Source organism: Pongo abelii, chromosome 12 (assembly GCF_028885655.2).
Source record: "Pongo abelii isolate AG06213 chromosome 12, NHGRI_mPonAbe1-v2.0_pri, whole genome shotgun sequence".
In the NCBI taxonomy this organism is placed as follows: domain Eukaryota; kingdom Metazoa; phylum Chordata; class Mammalia; order Primates; family Hominidae; genus Pongo; species Pongo abelii.
This window is the reverse complement of record NC_071997.2, coordinates 67,385,545-67,401,988: the sequence shown is the minus strand read 5'-3', so window position 1 is coordinate 67,401,988 and position 16,444 is coordinate 67,385,545. Positions and strand designations below refer to the sequence as shown.

Genomic DNA, 16,444 nt, shown 5'->3' with positions numbered 1-16,444 from the left:
TCTTTCAGATATGTTTTTTCTATGCGTGTATACACATACATTTTAAAAATAAGCATACAGGCTGGGCGCAGTGGCTCATGCCTGTAATCCCAGCACTTTGGGAGGCCAAGGCGGGTGGATCACTTGAAGTCAGGAGTTCGAGACCAGCCTGGCCAACACTGTGAAACCCCGTCTCCATTAAAGATACAAAAATTAGCCAGGTGTGGTGGCGTGCACCTGTAATCCCAGCCACCCAAGAAGCTGAGGCTGGAGAATTGCTCGAACCTGGGAGTTGGAGGTTACAGAGAGCCGAGATCACACCACTGTACTCCAGCCTGGGCAGCAGAGTGAGACTCCATCTCAAAATAAATAAATAAATAAATAATAAAATAAAGATAAGCATACATAGTATGTACACACACTACACGTGTTGCTTCATAGCCTGCTGTTTTTTTTTTAAGGCAGTATATTGTTAATATTTTCTCATGTCGGTAGCTACCCTTCTGCATAATGCCATGGCTGTAGAGTATTCCATTGTAAGAGCATAACATAATTCTCCTCTACTAGTCCCCTACCGATGGATGTTCAGGTTGTTTCTGGTTTTCCCCTATTTTTTGGCAATGCTGCAAGTAACAGTCCTGTGACCTTTTTTTTTTTTTTTTTTTTTTTTTGAGACAGAGTCTCGCTCTGTTGCCCAGGCTGGAGTGCAGTGGTGCGATCTTGGCTTACTGCCAGCTCCGCCTCCGGGGTTCACGCCATTCTCCTGCCTCAGCCTTCCAAGTAGCTGGGACTACAGGCGCCTGCCACCACGCCCGGCTAATTTTTTGTATTTTTTAGTAGAGACGGGGTTTCACCGTGTTAGCCAGGATGGTCTCGATCTCCTGACCTTGTGATCCGCCCTCCTCGGCCTCCCAAAGTGCTGGGATTACAGGCATGAGCCACTGCGCCTGGCCTCCTATGACCATTCTTTACACAGAGAAGGAATATAAAGGCCTAGATTATATGGCCTAATCTGATTGCTTTTTACAAGGAAAGACTTTTCTGTTTCTACTTAAACCTCTCATTTTTGTTTTGTTTTGTTTTTTGATCTGCATATAAGCACAGGAGTGACTTGTATATATAATGTGAGGTAGGAAAAATATATAGGTATATGGGGCTTTTTTTAGTGCCTGTCACAGAGGAGGCGGGTGGGTTTGTTTGAACACCTCTGCCTTTCTGTAACACTGATAAAGCTGAGAGAAACCAGAGCCCAGCAAGGGCAGGCAGGAAGCAGGCCTTCAAGTCTATACTTCCTAATTGCCTCCTCCTGACAGTTCAAGGACCAGGTGCCCTTCGAAGGGGCCAGGAAGGACTGTACTAACAGATTCCACTTGTTAGTACATACTGCCACAGGCAGACACCTATGTGCACCATGCAGAAGCATGTGAAATCAACCAGGGGACCAAAGCTAGAGAGACGTCTCACTTCTGATAACTGAGTCCCCCTGAAGACTCAGTTAGATGACGCCATCTTGCTTCACATCCCTGGCTTTCAAGAGTGGAGGCTCAAGCCAGATTAGAAAGAGACGGTAGAAGCAGTCATGCTCAAATAAGTTCTAGAACAAAGTGGGGCATAAATAAATGAATGAAAATAAAATGATACAATGAAAAATGAACTTTGGCATTATGGAGTTAATGCCAAGGTTATTCAAATAATATGACATATAAGGCTGAGGAAATATCAAACTATCAGCATAAAATTGTGCAGCCCTCCTTCTCCAAACCATTGCCCAAAGAACATAAGGAAATTCTCCCTGTTTCCTTGGGACACTAAGCAACCCAGAGACCTCTTGAAGTATCTGCTGACTTGGTCCTAATGTAGCTTTTGTACAGTTCTCAGAGGCTCTTGTCAGGCCAGCCAAGTGAGGAATGCCCAGGACACTCAGTGTGAACAGTGACAGAAGTAGCGAGAGCGCAGCAGTGCCCTTGGTTCCTCTAGGTCGGTCTTCACCTGTGCACTAACAGTGGGTTTTTTTTTTCCTCTTGATCACAGTATGCCACCGATTATAAAGTCATGACCCACAACAGCAGCTCTGGAAATGTAACCCATGAAAAGGTAAAGCTTTTTATAAGGTCACTTGTAAAAATATGTCTAAAGCAAATCTTATTTCTTCTTTGAAGGAGCATACAGGACGTGGGATGAAAACTTTGGGGTTTGAATGTGCTATTGGAGTGAACAGGTTAGGATTGCTCCTTTGGTTATTTACCAACATGGCCAAATACCATGTTGCTCTCAAAGCACTACAATCCTCAGAGGATCCGTAAAACATTTTGTTTGTTGATTTATTTGTTGTTTGTTTGTTTGTTTGAAACAGGGTCTCGCTCTGTTGCCCAGGCTGGAGTGCAGTGGTGTGATCATGGCTCACTGCACTGAACTCTTGGCCTCAAGTGATTCTCCTGCCTCAGTCTCCTGAGTAGCTGGGACTACAGCCGTGTGCCACCATGCTCGGCTAATTTTTTTTTTTTTTTTTTTTTTATGTTTGGTAGAGACAGAGTTTCACCATGTTGTCAAGGCTGGCCTTGAACTCCTGGCTTCACATAATCCTCCCACCTTTGCCTCCCAAAGTGCTGGGATTGTAAGTGTGAGCCTGTCCCTGGCCCCAGAAAACATTTTATAAAACCTTTTCTACCATCTAGAAATGTAATTAATAAGTGATTTAAACTACCCCTACACCTATTACATTTTTAAAAAATCAATATAAGGGAGAAATAAAAATAATTTCTAATAAAATAATCCATATTTTACCATGTAAATATACAACTATACTAGAAGACATAATGAAGTTTACAGATACTTGCATTTACTTAGAATAAATAAATTGAGATTTAAAAGCAGTGAGATAGAAGTCAACTAAATATTGTAGGCACATTTTTTGCTATTTTTCTGCATATTTTGAAATACATGCTAAATAAATATTTTTGTATATGTATACAGAATTACCCCAAACGCAACAGCTACAAGTGCAGACCAACATTATGTCTCATAGTAGTGACTTGGATATTATTCTAAAATGGCAAATAACACTTGTTGAAGTTCGGAACAAAATAAAGTCTTCCTTCAGTTTACATCCACTTGATATTCTTGGAAAATCCAGTGAATACTAAAACTATGCAGAAAAAATATTTATGGGTAAAATGGAGTTAATCCTAGCTCAGTGCATTTTAAACAGCTTTTTCTCCCTGTATGACTGTCTGATAGGATGCTCTGAGGCCTGGGGGATGTAGGAAAGTCTGCATTTGGTTGCCTGAACATTTCAGAACGGTTGGCATTCTTAGTACCCTGCCTACTATTTCCCAGTAAGACACCACAATCATTATGACAACCAAAGTGCCCACACACATTCCAAAAGTCCCCTAGTGAATGATATCCCCCCTGTTCATAAATGAATCCAGTCAGTGGCTCTTGATTTTAAAAAATGGAGGTCACTTCCCTCTGTCTGGCCAGAGGACGTGGCTGGACGTCCAACTGGGCCCCTTCTGACAGGCCCTGGATTCCACAGCTGGGCTCATTGGGATGTGGGTGTCAGCTAGGCCTGCTTTCCAGGTAAGTGGCTCACTTCTGCATGCCACCCTCTTGGCACAGACACTTTCCGACGTTATTTCATTTGAGCCTTAGGACAACCTGATCAGGTAGGATTTAGTACCCCCACTACAAATTACTTGAAATGATGGTCTTCCAAGGTTGATCAAGGCCATTTTGACCAGTTTAAAAAAAACTAATTGTTGCCCAGGTGCAGTGGCTTACGCCTATAATCCAAGCACTTCGGGAGGCCAAGAAGGGAGGACTGCTTGAGCCAAGGAGTTCATGACCAGCCTGGGCAACATAGCCAGACCCCATCGCTACAAAAAATAAAAAATAAAAATTAGCCAGGCATGGTGGCACATGTCCATAGTCTCAGCTACTTGGGAGACCAAGGTAGGAGGATTGCTTGACCCTGGGAGGTCAATGCTGCAGTGAGTCATGATCGTGCCACTGCACTCCAGCCTGGGCAACAGAGCAAAACTATGTCTAAATAAATAAATAGAAAGAAACCAAGAGTGATGAGTAAATGCTAGAACACTAATTGTCTCTGCAATAACTTTAAGTTTTGGCAAATATGGCTGCTGTGACTTCTCCACTGGAAATACTGGTTACCTGTGAGCATCCACCTCAGCTGACATACACTTGCCTTCGCTGTAAATTTCACCCAGGCATTTAAGCAGTCAAGCTTTAAGAAAGAGGCTAGGTGCAGTGGTTCACGCCTATAATCCCAGCACTTTGGGAGGCCAAGGCTGGCAGATCACCTGAAGTCAGGAGTTCCAGACCAGCCTGGCCAACATGGTGAAACCCCGTCTCTACTAAGAATATAAAAATTAGCCAGGCACGGTGGTGGGCACCTGTAATCCCAGCTACTTGGGAGGCTGAGGCAGGAGAATCACTTGAACACAGGAGGTGGAGGTTGCAGTGAGCCGAGATTCTGCCACTGCACTCCAGCCTGGGCAACAGAGCGAAACTCCGTCTCAAAAAAATAAATAAAAGAAAAAAAGAAAGAAAGAGGAGCAGTGTGTCCTCGCTGGTTCCAGGCTTTCCTAAACCCTGTGGCGAGAAGACTGTGTAAAGGCATAGCAGGTGTGGGCCTTGTCCCCAAGGTTGGGATACTGGTGACAGAATGAAAAGTCAAGGACCTAGCCAGGCATGGTGACTCACGCTTGTAATCTCAATGACTCAGAAGGCTATGGTGGGATGATTGCTTGAAGCTAGAAATTTGAGACCAGCCTGGGCAACATAGATACGTATCTAAAAAAAAAATTTTTTTCTATACTAGCCAAGTATGGTGGCGTGTGCCTGTAGTACCAGCTACTTGGGAGGCTGAAGTAGGAGGATCTCTTGAGCCAAGGAGTTTAAGATTACTGTACTCTAGACAGCAACAGAGGGAGACTTTGTCTCTAAAAAGAATTAAATCAATCAAGGACCCAGAGGCTCAAGGACACTTGGAAGGGTGCCTCTGACCCGTGGCTCTATCTTCCATGGCCACTTTGATCTCATGTAATAACTTGCCACAGACACACTCCTCCTAGGCTTTAGTTGAATCATTAATTCATTAAACAGTGATTTATTTGGCAACAGCCAGGCGCCCTTCCCAGGTGCTGGACTCCAGTAGTGCTCAATACAGTCAAAGCCCTGCTCTTACAAAGCTCATGTTCTAGTGGAGGGAATCATGTAATAAATAAGTATATGTCAGCCAGTGATAGGCACCAAGAAGAACACTAAAGCAGGGCAAATACACAGGAAGAGTGTGTTTGTGTTTGTGTGTGTGTGTCTGGTGATGGGTACTATTTTAGCAGGGTGGTCAGGGAGGTCTTCTGATCAGGTGAGGGAGGAGCTATGGGGAGATGTGGGGGAAAAGTGATGTAAGCAGCAGGAACAGAATCTGCAAAATCCCAGCGAGACTGCCCGGGATGCAACTCTGGTTGTTTGTAGTCCCCTGGCCCCACTCAATGCTAAGTTTGCCCAGGTGTGTTACAGCCAGCATACCTTGCTCCAAACCCACCTGCCACCAGCCTCCTCTACAGAAAGGGAGTCATTTCACTGGAAAAATTATTGTAATTGCCCTCAAATCTCAGAGTTCATTCGAAAGCTGGAACTGCCTGACCTCAAACGCCACACCTTAGAATTGCAGACCTGCTAAAACCAGCTCTCTTAATTGTTAAAACAATTTTCTTACTGATGTAAGAAATTACATAATAAATGTGCATAGTTTGGGGGTATATGTGATAATGTAATACATTCATATAATTTGTAAAGATCAAATCAGCATACTTGCGATGTCCATCACCTTAAACATTTGTCTTTTCTTTGTGATAGAAATATTATAATTATTCTAGCTATTTTGAAATGTACAGTAAATTATTGTAAGATATAGTCACCCTACTGAACTATCAAACACTAAGTGTATTTCTTCTATCAACCTGTACACTTGTAACCATTAATCAACTTCTCTTTGTTCCCTCTCCCCCCTACCCCTACTGGCCTCTAGTAACCACCAATCTACTCTTTGTCTTCATGAGATCCACTTTTTTAGCTCCCACATATGAGAACATGTGATATTAAAACCAACTTTCAAATAATAATTGAATTTTCTGGTTTCATTGAATCTTGACCCTTAATTCCAGTTAGGACTTGGGACATTATGAAAAAGCGTGAGTTGACAGCCCCAAGGTCAACACCAGGTGTTAGCCATCCAGCTCATAGAATCCTAGTAGGCCAGTAGCAGAGCCAGCAATAAATCCCCCAAATCATCTCTCTCCCCCAGCTTTCAGCTGTACCCACTGCACCCAGCTTCAATAAGTCAAGTCCCGGGAGAGAGTAGTGATATTCAGAAGTCTTGGCCAGGTGCAGTGGCTCACACCTGTAATGATAACACTTTGAGAGCCTCAGTTGGGAGAATCACTTAAGCCCAGGAGTTTGAGATTGGTTTGGGCAATTTAGGGAGATCCCATCTCTACAAAATAAATAAATAAACCTAGCCTGGCATGGTGGCACATGCTTGTGGTCCCAGCTACTCAGGAGGCTGAGGTAAGAGGATTGCTTAGAACCTGGAGATCAAGGCTGCAGTGAGCCGTGTTCATGCCACTGCACTGCAGCCTGGATGACAGGGTATAACCCTGTCTCCAAAAAAACAAATAAATAAAAACAGTCGTCTTATTGTCTGTGGAATTAAAATAACATTTTAAGAGGAAGACACTCCAGACAGAGTGAGCCTAGAATGATCTCCAAGATATTCCATTAATATAATAATAGTTCTTGTTGGTTTTCATTTGCCAGACACAGTCTAAGTACTTTACATATATTAACATATTTAATCTTCATAGCAACTTTACATATTAGCTATTGTGACTATCTCCATTTTATAAATGGGGAACTGAGTCAGAAAGAGGTTAAGTAACTTACCTAGACTCCCACAACTAGGAAGTAGTGAAAGTCAGGCTCCAAAGCCAATGCTCCTTAATTACTATTACTGCTGCTCCTCTATAAGTGTTACCTATCAACATAAACAAAAGCGCCCTATACGGTGATCATTGTCCTCACAATGAAAAGTTGGAAGAAAGGCCAGGCGTGGTGGCTCACGCCTGTAAACCCAGCACTTTGGAAGTGCTGAGGCGGGCAGATCACCTGAGGTCGGGAGTTCCAGACCAGCCTGACCAACATGGAGAAACCCACATGGAGAAACCCCTTCTCTACTAAAAATACAAAATTAGCTGGACGTGGTGGCGCATGCCTGTAATTCCAGGTACTTGGGAGGCTGAGGCAGGAGAATCACTTGAACGCAGGAGGTGGAGGTTGTGGTGAGCTGAGATCGCCCCATTGCACTCCAGCCTGGGCAACGAGAGCGAAACTCTGTCTCAAAAAACAAAACAAAACAAAAAAAAAAAAAAAAAAGAAAGAAAGAAAAGAAAAAGAAAAGTTGGAAGAAAATGAAAAGCTACTCCATCATAATTTTTATGATATATATGAATCCATGGCTTTTGGTACATTTCATGTGAATCACACCAGCCACCTAGGTGTCTCCAGTTAATTTGGAAATTAGAAAAGTATTTAGAAAGAAATTTGTGATGATTTTGAGTACCTATCATTTGCCAGACACTTGGGTTAGGGCCCAGCCTTTGCGCTCAAGCTGCAAGGGCTAGGGAACACCAATGATTATTTCATAACATGTTGGTGGGATAAAATGTTTGTCTAATATATGCTTGCAGTAATGAGATTCAGCATTGCTGGAAAAAATTAAGAATACAGTATGTCTATGCATTTTAAATCAGTGATTTGGGAAAGAGTATCCTGAAAAAGTCCATGTTGATCATGAAAATCTTCTGTGAAGTTTGTCGGCTAGGAGGTCACTGTAAGAGCCTCACAACAAAACTCTGTGGACATTTAGGAGTCAAAGTTACAGTCACTGATTTGTTATCTGAAAGAAATTTTTTTTTTTTTTTTTTTTTTTTTTTGAGCCGGAGTCTTGCTCTGTCGCCCAGGCTGGAGTGCAATGGCATGATCTCAGCTCACTGCAACCTCTGCCTCCCGGATTCAAGTGATTCTCCTGCCTTAGCCTCCCAAGTAGCTGGGATTACAGGCACCTGCCACCATGCCCAGCTAATTTTTGTGTTTTTAGTATAGACAGGGTTTCACCATGTTGGTCAGGCTGGTCTCAAACTCCTGACTTCAGGTGATCCACTCGCCTTGGCCTCCCAAAGTGCTGGGATTACAGGTGTGAGCCACCGCACCCAGCCTGAAGGAACTTTTGACTAACCAGCTCTTCTTTTAAAAGCAGCCCTTTGAGGTGGCTGTCCAACCCCTATTTGAATATATCGCCACGACAGGGAGCCCACTACCTTCCACTTTAACCTATGCCATTTTGGGCAGCTTTCAGAGTTAACTAGAAGAAATTTTTGCTTGTTGGCTTTCTGTATCCTCGGACTACATCTTCCCTTAAGTTTCCTACCCCTTTATTTGCAGAATTGCTAATTGTTAAAGAAAACATGAGCCTTTTCTCATTCTGGGTACAGTATTTCAGTCTGGTGGGGACGCCAAGCAAATACATCTTTAATTCTCACTCATCTGTTGTAAACTTGTTCTATCCTCTCTGATCCTGCAGATCCCCATAGGCACTGAGATAGAAGGGATGAACATTTTAGGATTGGTCCTGTTTGCTTTGGTGTTAGGAGTGGCCTTAAAGAAACTAGGCTCCGAAGGAGAAGACCTCATCCGTTTCTTCAATTCCCTCAATGAGGCAACGATGGTGCTGGTGTCCTGGATTATGTGGTGAGTGCTGCCCTGCCGCCTACTCTCTGTCTCCTTCTTCCTGCCATCCAGAAAAGAGTCCACCTTGCTGTTCTAGGTACCTGTGTGGGGCCACCTGGCACAATGCTGTGTATGTGGTTGATGCACCATGGGCCAGGCTTGGTACAGGGGATGATGGAAGTGGAAACAGTTTCTCCTCTTGTCCAGGACCTCAGAGAGCCAGGCATGCACCACAGTTACCAGTCACTTCCTCAGTGTCCACACTGACCCCTTGGTGTTTCCATCACCAGGATCTGTTTATGGGTTCCTACCACCAGCCAGTTCATGTGGGTTGCCCATGTCATCTTGTGGGGCAGTGAATTCCATTAGTTTGCTATCTGTTGCATGAAATAAGGTTCATTTATCTGAAAATGATAGACTTGAAGCTTCAAAGGGACCCTTTACTATAGTAGTTCACAGCATAGAGGACAAGGACAAGTCCATTTTCACCCCATGCATATATAAAGTTGGAATGCTCTTCTTTTATGTAGGCTTTTTTTTTGAAACAGAGTTTTGCTCTTGTTGCCCAGGATGGAGTACAGTGGTGCGATCTCAGCTCCCTGCAACCTCCACCTTCCGGGTTCAAGCGATTCTCCTGCCTCAGCTTCCCGAGAAGCTGGGATTACAGGCGTCCGCCACCATACCCAGCTAATTTTTTTTATTTTTAGTAGAGAGGGGTTTCACCACGTTGGCCAAGCTGGTCTCAAACTCCTGACCTCAGGTGATCCACCCGCCTCGGCCTCCCAAAGTGCTGGAATTACAGGTGTGAGCCACTGCGCCTAGTCCTTTTATGTAGGCTTTTAATTTGTAAATGTTTCTTTGTGTCATATCAATGAAAGCATGATTGTTAAGTAACAATTCTTAGATTGGTTATTTGCTAAAAGGTAAAAATTTGACCAGCTCCCTCACTCCGAAATCATACCAATTCCAGTATCAATCTCTCATAAGTTTTATCCTGCTGTTTTACCCAAACCAGACCTCTCTGGCTTCTACTTAATTTTTTTTTTTTTTTTTTTTTTTTTTTTGAGACGGAGCCTCTCTCTCTTGCCCAGGCTGGAGTGCAGTCATGTGATCTCGGTTCACTACGACCTCCACCTCCTGGGTTCAAGTAATTCTCCTGCCTCAGCCTCCCGAGTAGCTGGGATTACAGGCACCCGCCACCACGGCTGGCTAATTTTTGTATTTTTAGTAGAGACAGGGTTTCACCATGTTGGCCAGCTGGTCTCTAACTCCTGACCTCAGACAATCCGCCTGCCTCAGCCTCCCAAAGTGCTGGGATTACAGGCATGAGCCACTGCACCCAGCCACTTCTACTTGTTTTTTTGTTTTGTTTTTGTGTTTTTTTGTTTTTTGAGACGGCGTCTCGCTCTGTCGCCCAGGCTGGAGTGCAGTGGTGCGATCTCGGCTCACTGCAAGCTCCGCCTCCCGGGTTCAAGCCATTCTCCTACTTCAGCCTCCCGAGTAGCTGGGATTACAGATGCCCCGCCACCAAACCCAGCTAATTTTTTGTATTTTTAGTAGAGACGGGGTTTCACCGTGTTAACCACAATGGTCTCGATCTCCTGACCTCATGATCCGCCCACCTCGGCCTCCCAAAGTGCTGGGATTACAGGCATGAGCCACTGCGCCCAGCCTACTTAATTGTTAAGAACTAGTTTCTCCTTCCATGCACAAAGCATTTTCCTTATTTTCAACCCGTAAAGATCCCAGAACTTCTCTCTCTCAGATAGTGCTGGATGACAGCTGGACTGATTTTAGGAGAAGTTTGAAATTGAATGGGAGGCTAAGTTTAGACCCCCTACCAGTGATGTTTCTCTTGTTCAATCTGAAAATTCCAGAGCCTGACTCTATCACTGCCAATGCCATTTCATGTGATTGTTGTTCTAGGGAGAGAACTGATATTTTCAGAAAAGAAAAGGTACTTAGATGTCAAGTTCTTTTCTTGGCTTTTTTTAAGTCTAAAATATTAATATTTTCCAAAGTTTAGACTAAAAAAAAAGAAACTGGGGCAGGTGCAGCGGCTCATGCCTGTAATCTCAGCACTTTGGGAGGCCAAGGCTGGAGTATTGCTTGAGCTCAGGAGTTCAAGACCAGCCTGGGCAACAAAGTGAAGCCCTATCTCTACAAAATATAGACAATTAAATTAAATTTAAAAGTAGAAAAAGAAACTGATTGTATTAGTCCGTTCTCACACTGCTATAAAGAAATAGGGTAATTTATAATGAAGAGAGGTTTAATTGGCTCACAGTTCTACAGGCTATACAGGAAGCATGGCTGGGAAGGCCTCAGGAAACTTACAAGCATGGCAGAAGGCAAAGGGGAAGCAGACATGTCTTCACATGGCCAGAGCAGGAGGAAGACAGACGGGGAAGGTGGGGGATTACAATTCAATATGCGATTTGGGTGAGGACATAAATCCAAACCATATCACTGATACTCCCATGTTAGGACATTTGCATTTTGTTTTGTTTTGTTTGTTTTTGAGACGGAGTTTCACTCTTGTTGCCCAGGCTGCAGTGCAATGGCACAATTTCAGCTCACCACAACCTCCGCCTCCCAGATTCAAGCGATTCTCCTGCCTCAGCCTCCCAAGAAGCTGGGATTACAGGCATGCGCCACCACGTCCAGCGTATTTTGTATTTTTAGTAGAGACACGGTTTTTCCATGTTGGTCAGGCTGGTCTCAAACTCCCGACCTCAGGTGATCCGCCCCACCTTGGCCTCCCAAAGTGCTAGGATTACAGGCATGAGCCACTGCGCCTGGCCGGACATTTGCTTTTAATCTGGAAACCAATTTAGTCATTCCTTCAATTTGATGTACCAGTAACATAAGCAGGTATTCAGTAAGGCAGATCCTGCTGAATGTCTAACTGCAGCAAGAAAGCGAGAGACCTGTTGCTCAGAAATGTATATTACACAGAATTGAAGTTTAAAATGCCTTAACTAGTTAAGGGATCTCAACCAAGTATGGGAGGCATTGTCAGTATTACCGCTTTCTGCAATCTTTCCTTTACTAACTACCCACTCCAAAACCCTAGTACCTGCCTACCCTACACTATTCACAGAAATAACTTTCAGATGTATTAAACCCAGAGTCAGCCAACTTTGCAAGCCACATGCTCTCTATTGCAACTACCCAACTCTGCCACTGTAGGAGAAAAGTACCTATTCACAATTTGTAAATGAAAGAGCATGACCATGTTCCAACAAAACTTTATTTACAAAAACTCACGCTGCTAACTCCTGGATTAAACTAACTAGGGAGGAAGGAAGAAAAGAAGGAAAGAAAGAGAGGAGTCTTCTAAAAATATTAGAAGAAAATATAGAGGCAGGGAAAGTCTTCCTAAACAAGACATAAAAAGCAAAAGCCATAAAAAGCTGCTAAACTTAACCACATCAAAATATAAAAAGTCTGCATGCAAAAGATACTTTGAACAAAGTTAAAAGTCAAGACATTCATTTCTAAAAATTGATATATATATTTGCATACTGTATATATAGAAAAAAAGAGTTCTGCTTACTGAAAAAGAAAAATCACTGAACAAACTATCAGAAAATAGACAACGTATGTGAAACCTGAATGACCAGTAAACATTTTAAGGGATGCTCAACCTCATTAGAAATAAGGGAAATGAAAATTTGGTTTTACCAGGCATTGATAATGGTGAGGGTGGGGTTTCTCAACCATGACACTATTGACATTTTGGGCTGATCAGTCTTTGTGGGAGGCTGTCTCATGACTGTAGGATGTTTAGCACCATCCTGGCCGCCACCTGCATGATGTCACTAGCACCATGTCCCAAAAGTTGTGACAACCAAACTGTCTTCCAGACAAAATCATCCCTGGATAAGAACCACTGTTGCAGAGGGAAGATTATTCTCCTGGACTGCTGGTGGGAATGTGATAAGGAATAACCACTGTGAAGAACAATAGGGCAGTATCTACTGAAATTTAAAATGTGCACATCCTATAACTTAGCAGTTCACTTCTTGGCATCTCTACCTAGAGAACAAAGGCATGTGGTTACCATGAAGCATGTTTGCAGTGTCGTTTGTAATGATAAACCTGGGAACAACTTAAACATCCACCAACAGGATGATGACAAAATAACCTATGGTATTTCCATTCTGAAGATAATATTTAAAGACAATGAGGTAAAGGTGGAAACAACCCAAATGTCCATCACTGGGTAAATGGATAAACAAAATGAAATAGAGACACACAGCAGAATATTATTCAGCCTTAGAAAGGGGTACAATTCTAGCTCATGCTCCAATGTGGATGAAGCCCAAAGACATCGTGAGTGGAATAACCCAGACACAAAAGGACAAATACTGTATGATTCCACCTTTGTGTACCTAGAATAGTCAAATTCAGAGAGACAGGAAGTACAACAGTGATTCTCAGGAACTGTGAGCAGGGGAAAATAGGCTGTTACGTTTAATGATTTCAAAGTTTGGGATGATGGAAAAGTTCTGGATTTGGATAGTGATGATAGTTGCACAAGAATGTGAATGAACTTCATGCCACTGAACTCTACACTTAAAAATGGTTAAGATGGTAAATTTTATGTATATTTTACCACATTAAAAAATGAATGGGGTAGATTTCTATGTATTGATATGAAAAGATTTCAAAGATGTAATATAGGGTGAAAAAGAAATAAACACACAGATTTAAATACATACCTATCTATCTAATTGCATAGGAGGTAGGAGTGGTTATTTGAGGAAGATCCTGGCTTGACGATGGTACTTAAAGAGGATTTTGGTGTCATCTACATTTTAATTTTTTGAAAGGAGAATGTATTCATGTATTACTATTGGGTTTTTAATTAATAATTACTGCTTAGAATATCTCTAGAAAGAAAACTCAAGAAACTAGTGACATTGTCTCCAGGGAGGGGAAATCTGGGTGCTTGGGATACAGATGAGAGGGAGACTTCACTCTATTCACTCTTTTGTACCCCTTGAAATTTGAACTATGTGACATTATTACCTACGCAATTAAAATTTACAAGTAAAGTCAGCAGTTAGAAAATTCTTCCTGAATTTATATTAATTCAAAACAACTGACTTTTGTTCTTTGTAGCTCCCACAGTCCATTCCTTCCCATCCTGCCTTTAAAAAACTCTCACGCTCCAGGCGTGTTCCCAGAGTGTCATTGTTAATGACTTTTTCCCACGGAATCATGTTGTCTAAGCCACAAAGAATTTAAAACTTCACAAAAGTCCTAGCTTTGGCTCAATTTTCTATCACAGCCACTCTGTGAAATAGGTGTTAGTCTTTTGTGTTTCTAAGTTCTCAGAACAAGCCTGAGCAAAGCCAAAAGTCAGGCTCACAATCCTGGAGGCTTTGATCTCGATTTCCTTGCCTTTCCTCCTGGGAATCCTTGTGACTGGTAGCATCCTTCTGTTAAGGACATACTGTATCCAAGGGGAAAGATGTCTGGGTTCTGGTCCTGACTCTGTTGCCCTTGGTGAGTGGTCATCCTCATTTTACCCAGTCTCACGGCCTGTAAAATGGGGATGGTATAACCCTGACCATTTCGGTTCCTCGGGGTTATCCTAGGGAGAGATGAAAACGGCCTGGTTGAAAGTCCCTGCATTCTGCCTCAGGAAGGACCTGCATCTCTCACCCCAGCCTTATCCCCTACTGATGAGTAACCTGTGCTTGTGCCCTAGGTACGTACCTGTGGGCATCATGTTCCTTGTTGGAAGCAAGATTGTGGAAATGAAAGACATCATCGTGCTGGTGACCAGCCTGGGGAAATACATCTTCGCATCTATATTGGGCCATGTTATTCATGGAGGAATTGTTCTGCCACTTATTTATTTTGTTTTCACACGAAAAAACCCATTCAGGTTCCTCCTGGGCCTCCTCGCCCCATTTGCGACAGCATTTGCTACCTGCTCCAGGTAAGTGGGTTTTGGGTCTCTTCACTGCTCTGAGCCATATTAACATGGAACCAGGTGAGCCCAGTGGTAGATGCACAACCAGTGTCTTGACATACTTTAATTCCTGGAAAACTCTAAATCGGTCTTCTGTTATTTTTTTATTTTTTCTTTTTTAAGAGACAGGATCTTCCCGTGATTGCCCAGGCTGGTCTCGAACTCCTGGGCTCAAGTGATCCTCCCACCTCGGCCTTCCGAATAGCTGGGATTACAGGCATGCACAGCCACACTGAGCCTCACATGATTTCTTAAAATGACCAGCCCAAAAGCTTTTCTGTATTCCCCTGGGGTGGGTTTCTGTTTCATTTACTATTCTACTGAAGTTACCTCATTCTCTTCTCCCTCTTGCTCCTTAGAGGTTAGCAGATCATTAGTTAGCCCAGCTGCGGGTCCCTCACCCTAATTAGGAAGACCTTTCCCTGAGTAAAAGAAGGCAGCCCACCTAACTCAAAATGCATTGCAGGGAAGTTTCTAGAATGGTTCCTGCCCAATTCTCCCTTTCTGGATATGTGAATTAGAAAACGAGTCTGAGGTACCATGGTGAGGGATGCATGCTTAGCCCTCTAGGAGTCCACAATAGTGTGGGATTGTCTAATTTGGCACAAGAGATGCATCCTGTCATTCACTGGAAAACCTTCAAAAAAAACAAAAACAAAAACACTGGGTTTTCCAAATATGTTAAAACTTTCAAAGGATGGCAGCACGTTGTTTCATTCACACATTTAGTTTTGCCTCTACTGCTCACTTCCTCCCAATCTGGATGGCTATTTATATAACACAGAGGTGGGGGTAAAAAAAAAAAAATTAGGGAAGGAAGTTCCTCTGGCCTAGACAAAAACCTGTTTCTCAGCTGCACCAACTAACCTCTGCAGAGCCTGCAGAGCCAGCTAGAGGGAGCAGGTACTGTTCTTATGGTTATCTACTTAGTTATTCTTTCCAAGCTCACAGAGCCATTTCCGGGTTTTGGCCTAAAAGAAAAAAAAAGATCATAGTTGACCATTTACTTTTGGGAGGGGAGCACTCAAGAGAGGAGATGCACATGTAGAGTAATTAGTTGTTTGTTCTCTTGGGAATGTTTTGCACCGGGAGGCAATGTGCAGTTCTTAACTTGGAACACGTGAATCCAAGTAAATAATAGAATAGGTAAATGAAGGCAGTCATATTTTAAGTATCTTGGGAGTTGCCAAAGCCTCGTGTTGTGACAGAAGTTTTAAAGTGATTCTGTTTTTTCCCTTATTTCAAGAGAAGAAAGCCAGAAATGAAGATGGTGCTAATTGCTCTGTTCTGGGGTCTGAGACAAGACACGTTAGCCTGCCTGGGACTGTTGTCATGTCTGGCGGTTTGTTTTTCCCATTTCTAGCTCAGCGACCCTTCCCTCTATGATGAAGTGCATTGAAGAGAACAATGGTGTGGACAAGAGGATCAGCAGGTTTATTCTCCCCATCGGGGCCACCGTGAACATGGACGGAGCAGCCATCTTCCAGTGTGTGGCCGCGGTGTTCATTGCACAACTCAACAACGTAGAGCTCAACGCAGGACAGATTTTCACCATTCTGTAAGTTCCTCATTCTTTCCCTGGCTCAAAATTGAAGGCTTTTCTTGTGATTTCCTTTGAAAAACCAATCTCACCACAACTTGGTGTCTCGCTCATAAAATGAGGAC

The 16,444-nt window shown here is 43.1% G+C and overlaps 1 protein-coding gene across 1 annotated transcript in view; it reads left to right on the top strand.

Annotated features, from left to right (window-relative positions):
* The window catches only part of SLC1A4 (solute carrier family 1 member 4), a 34,627-nt gene that overhangs the window by 12,626 nt on the left and 5,557 nt on the right, over positions 1-16,444 (top strand). Inside the window, exons 3-6 of the mRNA XM_002811965.4 lie at positions 2,011-2,073; positions 8,645-8,811; positions 14,513-14,746; positions 16,143-16,337. Coding sequence (XP_002812011.1) covers positions 2,011-2,073; positions 8,645-8,811; positions 14,513-14,746; positions 16,143-16,337 — 659 coding nt within the window. The remainder of the gene's footprint in view (positions 1-2,010; positions 2,074-8,644; positions 8,812-14,512; positions 14,747-16,142; positions 16,338-16,444) is intronic.